The sequence below is a fragment of the Beta vulgaris genome, chromosome 1 (assembly GCF_026745355.1).
Source record: "Beta vulgaris subsp. vulgaris cultivar EL10 chromosome 1, EL10.2, whole genome shotgun sequence".
Lineage (NCBI taxonomy): Eukaryota > Viridiplantae > Streptophyta > Magnoliopsida > Caryophyllales > Amaranthaceae > Beta > Beta vulgaris.
Window position 1 is genome coordinate 38,686,915 of NC_079202.1, and position 6,448 is coordinate 38,693,362.

Sequence of the window (6,448 nt, forward strand, 5' to 3'; positions counted from 1 at the left end):
TATAATGAATTAATTTTTTTCCCCAAATGATCAGTTTCAAAATTATAACATTATATGTACAATAATAATACAATATAAAAATGTCTCTATTAACAAAAATACTTTTATACAAATGTCAGTCAAATCGTTTTTTTATAATAGTCAGATCAAAATGTTAGTTTTAGGTATATATGTTTTTGTTTTTGTTTATTTTGTTTATTTTATGTCTCAACCATCTTCTCATATGTTTGCAGGCATGAAATATTAGGGATGTGTAAAATTTAGGCAATGATAATTTTATTTTAGGGATATATGTTTGCTCGTCTTAAGCTTGTTAATGAATTTAGGTTTCCTTCATTACTCTTTCAAGAAGGAAACTCATCAAACGTGTTGGGGAAGGGTCATAACACGCTAAGTAACATCCATGTGAAAGAATACGTCTTTAGACATTTCTGTCAATTTAATAAATATAAGTATGAATTAATTATAAAGATAATAAGTTAAGTATTTTAGTAATCATATTTACTTGGTAGAGAATATATGTGATTAGTGTGACAAATCTGACAATAATGATTGGGACTAGAACTAAAATACATTAATCCTACGAGTTCATACATTATGGCACAAGTTGAACAAAAAAAACAAGCCCATTGTGGGCCTTATGTTGGCTGGCCATAAGGGGAGTAGTAAAGGGAGGTGAGTTAATTCTCCTAAATAACTATAATTATTCTATTATATATTGATATAATATTAAGGTTTAGGCCTCACACATTAAGCTGTAACTTTACAACAAAAGAAAGAGGAAAACCCTATTTCTTTCCCCCATTAAAACCAACGCTTATACCACTGAAAGCAAGAGTTTCACTCTTTCGTTCTAGCAAAAGTTGGCATTTAGCTGGTGTTTGTGGACTAATTAGAGGAGCAACACTTGGGGTTCTAAGATATTTAAAGCTTGTATACGTCAGGGAATTCACGCTACAAATGTTGTACATCTAATCCTTATTGATTAATTAATGTGTTTGTTATGTATATGATCTTATGATAGATGTTAATTAGGAAATACTCCCTCTGTTTTTTTTTATCTTTCTCACTTTCCGTTTTAGTGTGTTTTTTTTAACCTTCTCACTTTGAATCTATCTATTTAAGGTATTGAAATCTTCCTATATTACCCTCATCTACTCCCTCTGTTTTTTTTATCCTTCCTACTTAGAATCTTACACAAATATTAAGGAAAGGGAAGATTCTTGCACATGGGTTGGAATCTGTTTTATTAAACAATTTAAAAAGAAAAAAGTACTACAATGCAAGTGGGTCCTTTATAATCAAATATTATAAATCCAAAAAGGATAAGTACTTTACAGAACTAGACAAAACAGCTGTACACAACTTTAAAATTGAGGCAATAATAAAGGAGGGAAACGACGACATCTGTTTTATACAACGAAATTTCAGAAACTAAAATTTCCCTCCAAACCGAGGCAACAATAAAATTTCAGAAACTAAAATTTCCCTCCAAACTTGAAATTTCAGATATCTCAACTATATATACCCCTCAACTCATCCCAACAACTTGCTGACTTAGAAAAAAAAAAAGAAAGATTTGTTTTTAAAAAATGGCATCATTGCCATTAGAGGCCTCAGGCTTGATGATGAAAGTGTAGAAAATGAACAATCCGCCCTTGTAGTATCTGATCAACAGCCACATCACGGGCCTAGGCTCAGCAACGAAAAGCGCCAAATCATAGCTGAATGGCTTCTAAGTCAGACAGTGGTTGGAAATCTTCCATGGGGGGCGAAGAAGAAAGTTGCACAGAAGTTCAACGTCACCACAAGGACCATTTACAACATCTGGAAAAAAGACATGCATCAAGTAGCTCAAGGGTAACCCATCAATGTCAGAACCAACAAACACAAATGTGGAAGACATAAGGCAAATGTCACTCTCCATCAGGTATCCTCTGTACCCAAGTTTAAGAGTATTAGCTCAAGCACTTGATTTGCATTACACAACATTATGGAGGATAGTTAAAAGGGGGGGGGATTAAGACCTCATACAAGTCCATTAAAACCAGATTTGGACATGAAGAAAAAACTAAGAAGGTGTATGTGGGTCATCATTTTACTTCAAAGAAACACATTGTACACAAACCCCACTTACATAGATATGAGAAATGTTGTTCACATAGATGAGAAATGGTTCTATATGACACAAAAAGAGTCAGAGCATATCTACATCCAAAGGAAAAAACACCATGGAGGAAGATAAAAAACAAAAACTTCATCCTAAAAGCCATGTTCATGGCTGCAGTAGCAAGACCAAGGGGGAACCAAGATGGTTCTTGTGCATTTGACGGGAAGATTGGCATATGGCCTTTCACAAAACAAGTTCCAGCACAAAGATCATCAGATAACAGGCCTAGGGGAACTCTAGAAACAAAGCCCATTGATGCAATAACAACAGATGTTATTAGAGACATGTTGGTAAACAAAATCATGCCTGCCATCAGGGAGAAATGGCCAAATGACCTTAGCAAGGTCATATACATACAACAAGATAATGCACCATGTCACATAAACAATGATGATCCAGTATTTCAACAACACAGACTACTACATGGATTTGATTTTAGGTTGATACAACAGCCACCAAACAGAGACATGAATATTTTGGATTTAGGTTACTTTAGAGTACTTCAAACATTGCAATACAGAAAATCACCAAGAAAAATTGACCAACTAGTTGCTGCTGTTAATAAATCATGGGAAGAACTACATCCAAAGACTCTAAGTAATGTATGGATGTCACTTCAATTCTATCTAAATGAAGTTATAAAAGTTTGTGGAAATAATGAATATGATGAACCCCATGCAAAGAAGTCACAACTTGAAGATTTAGGCTTGCTGCCAAAAGAAGTTGGACCAGCTGTTGAAGATGTTCACAAGGCAGTTCAATTTGTTGCTGAACATATGAATGCCAATTGAACATCTTACAACAAGAAGATGAAGGATATCTACAAAGTTATTATGAAGAATAGGTAGAAAGCTTTTGTGAAGTTAGAAAGTTTTTGTGAAGAAAGAAAAGTTTTTGTAAAGTTACAAAGTTATTGTGAAGATAGGAAGTTAAATGGAAAACATACAAGTTTTTGTGAACATTTTGAAAGCTTATGCATATTATATATATTCTGTTTGGGCTGTCATATTATTGAAATGTCTGTATTAATTGAAATCAAGTCATCATGTTACGTTGAAATGGAGCATATCAATGATAAAATGAACCTCTCAAATAATTGATCATTGAGGTTGTCAAATGAGGTGGCAATAACACAAGCATAACCCACTTAGAATCAAGCTTCATGCTACTGTGGTGGCTACTATGAGCCGCATCACATAGCTATCCATGATTCTAAGTAAGATACACTTAGTTAGCCGCACTACGTTTGACTAAAACAATGGCCATGTGCAACTCATCATCATCACAGGCACCAACATGACCCTAATCCAACACTACTAGCAAGAAAACAGAGAAAGCCCTAAGGTCTACCAGCAGCAAAAACCAACATGAACCAAAACACACACAAACAAAACTGATGACAAAACAGATGAACAAATAAAATTCAGTAGCAAAACAAAATTAGACAAAGCAAAAATCCAACATGAGCACCAACATGAACCTAATCTAACACTACTAGCATGAAAACAGAGAAAGCCCTAAGGTCTACCAGCAGCAAAAACCAACATGAACCAAAACACACACACAAAACAGATGACAAAACAGATGAACAAACAAAAATTCAGTAGCAAAACAAAATTAGACAAAGCAAAAATCCAACATGAGCACCAACATGAACCTAATCTAAAACTACTAGCATGAAAACAGAGAAAGCCCTAAGGTCTACCAGCAGCAAAAACCAACATGAACCAGAACACACACAAACAAAACAGATGACAAAACAGATGAACAAACAAAAATTCAGTAGCAAAACAAAATTAGACAAAGCAAAAATCCAACATGACATGAACCTAATCTAACTGTTTTAGATCCAGAACAGTTTACCTAATATTTACATCTAATACCTAACTAAAATAATAAAATAATCTATAGTGGGTCCCAATATCTCCATTAGATTCAGACTTTTCAGTCCCTCTCTCTTCTATCTCACGTTTTTGTTCTGGATCCTTCATTACTCTCAACCACCCATTAAATATCTCATTCAATGAATTGTCCCCAACCAGTCAACCACCCTAGATCTAAAACTGTTCTTCTATCTCACGTTTTTGTTCTGGATCCTTCATTTCTCTCTCATATCATTCTCTCTCTCTCTCATACTCTAGATCTAAAACTATTCTTCATCCTCATACTCCCAACGTCTCTCTCTCTCTTATAATTCACTCTCACTCTCTCTCAAACCCTAGATCTAAAACTGTTCTTCATCTTCTCTCTCTCACACACAAATTTTAAAGGTTATCAATTTCTTGCAAAATTCAAACACCTAAATTTTCTCTGGGTAATTTTCTGGGTTTGCTTTGTATAAAGATCATGGCTGAAAAGGCGAATTTAGAGATTTCTGAGGAATTTCAAAGTGTTCCAAACTCAGAGAGCCCTGAAAGTCCTTCAAACGAGGCTTTCAACAATGAAGAACTCTTTGTTCCAGACTCAGAGAGCCCTGAAAGTCCTTCAAACGAGGCTTTCAACAATGAAGAAGACGAAGAGCTAATTGTTCCAGACACTGCTGACAGAGAAGTCTCCAGATCTGAGGTCGAAGTTGATGAATTTCCATTACCGTCGCCGGAGGAAATTTACAACAATTTGAAAAGTTATTTCCCGGCGGTGAAACTTAAGCATTGTCAACCTTCGAGGGAGTTACCTTAACTTTCCTTTTTTTTTTTTTGTTTTTTGCCAATCAATTTTTATGCATGATTGAATGTGGTTTTGCTGCTGGTAGATCTTAGGGTTTTCATGTTTTTATGATTTTTGCTTTGTCTAATTTTTTTTGCTACTGAATTTTTTTTGTTCCTCTTTTTTTTGTTCGTCTGATTTTTGTTCGTCTGTTTTTAGGATTTTCATGCTTTTAGAATTTTTTTTTGCTAAGGTTAATACTGAATTTTTTATGTTCGTCTGTTTTTAGGATTTTTCCTAATTTTTTTTGCTACTGAATTTTTGTTTATGTTTTTTTTTGTTCGTCTGATTTTTGTTCCTCTGTTTTTAGGATTTTCATGTTTGTAGAATTTTTTTTTTGCTAAGGTTGATACTGAATTTTTTATGTTCGTCTGTTTTTAGGATTTTTGCTTACCCTAATTTTTTTTGCTACTGAATTTTTGTTTGTGTTTTTTTTTTTGTTCGTCTGATTTTTGTTCGTTTGATTTTTGTTCCTCTGTTTTTAGGATTTTCATGTTTGTAGAAATTTTTGCTAAGGTTAATACTGAATTTTTTATGTTCGTCTGTTTTTAGGATTTTTGGTTTGTCTAATTTTGTTTTGCTACTGAATTTTTGTTTGTTCATCTGTTTTGTCATCTGTTTTGTTTGTGTGTGTTTTGGTTCATGTTGGTTTTTGCTGCTAGTAGACCTTAGGGCTTTCTCTGTTTTCATGCTAGTAGTGTTAGATTAGGTTCATGTTGGTGCTCATGTTGGATTTTTGCTTTGTCTAATTTTGTTTTGCTACTGAATTTTTGTTTGTTCATCTGTTTTGTCATCTGTTTTGTTTGTGTGTGTTTTGGTTCATGTTGGTTTTTGCTGCTGGTAGACCTTAGGGCTTTCTCTGTTTTCATGCTTGTAGTGTTAGATTAGGTTCATGTTGGTGCTCATGTTGGATTTTTGCTTTGTCTAATTTTGTTTTGCTACTGAATTTTTGTTTGTTCATCTATTTTGTCATCTGTTTTGTTTGTGTGTGTTTTGGTTCATGTTGGTTTTTGCTGCTGGTAGACCTTAGGGCTTTCTCTGTTTTCATGCTAGTAGTGTTAGATTAGGTTCATGTTGGTTTTTTGCTTTGTCTAATTTTGTTTTGCTACTGAATTTTTGTTTGTTCATCTGTTTTGTCATCTGTTTTGTTTGTCTGTGTTTTGGTTCATTTTGGTTTTTGCTGCTGGTAGACCTTAGGGCTTTCTCTGTTTTCATGCTAGTAGTGTTAGATTAGGTTCATGTTGGTGCTCATGTTGGATTTTTGCTTTGTCTAATTTTGTTTTGCTACTGAATTTTTGTTTGTTCATCTGTTTTGTCATCTGTTTTGTTTGTGTGTGTTTTGGTTCATGTTGGTTTTTGCTGCTGGTAGACCTTAGGGCTTTCTCTGTTTTCATGCTAGTAGTGTTAGATTAGGTTCATGTTGGTTTTTTGCTTTGTCTAATTTTGTTTTGCTACTGAATTTTTGTTTGTTCATCTGTCTTGTCATCTGTTTTGTTTGTGTGTGTTTTGGTTCATGTTGGTTTTTGCTGCTGGTAGACCTTAGGGCTTTCTCTGTTTTCATGCTAGTAGTGC

At 34.1% G+C, this 6,448-nt stretch overlaps 1 protein-coding gene across 1 annotated transcript; it reads left to right on the forward strand.

Annotated features, from left to right (window-relative positions):
* The first annotated feature begins 2,172 nt into the window (after positions 1–2,172).
* On the forward strand, positions 2,173–2,961 carry LOC125492715 (uncharacterized). The gene has a single exon (XM_048635428.2). It carries the CDS (start codon positions 2,173–2,175, stop codon positions 2,959–2,961), a length of 789 nt encoding a protein of 262 aa, XP_048491385.2.
* Positions 2,962–6,448: the final 3,487 nt, after the last annotated feature.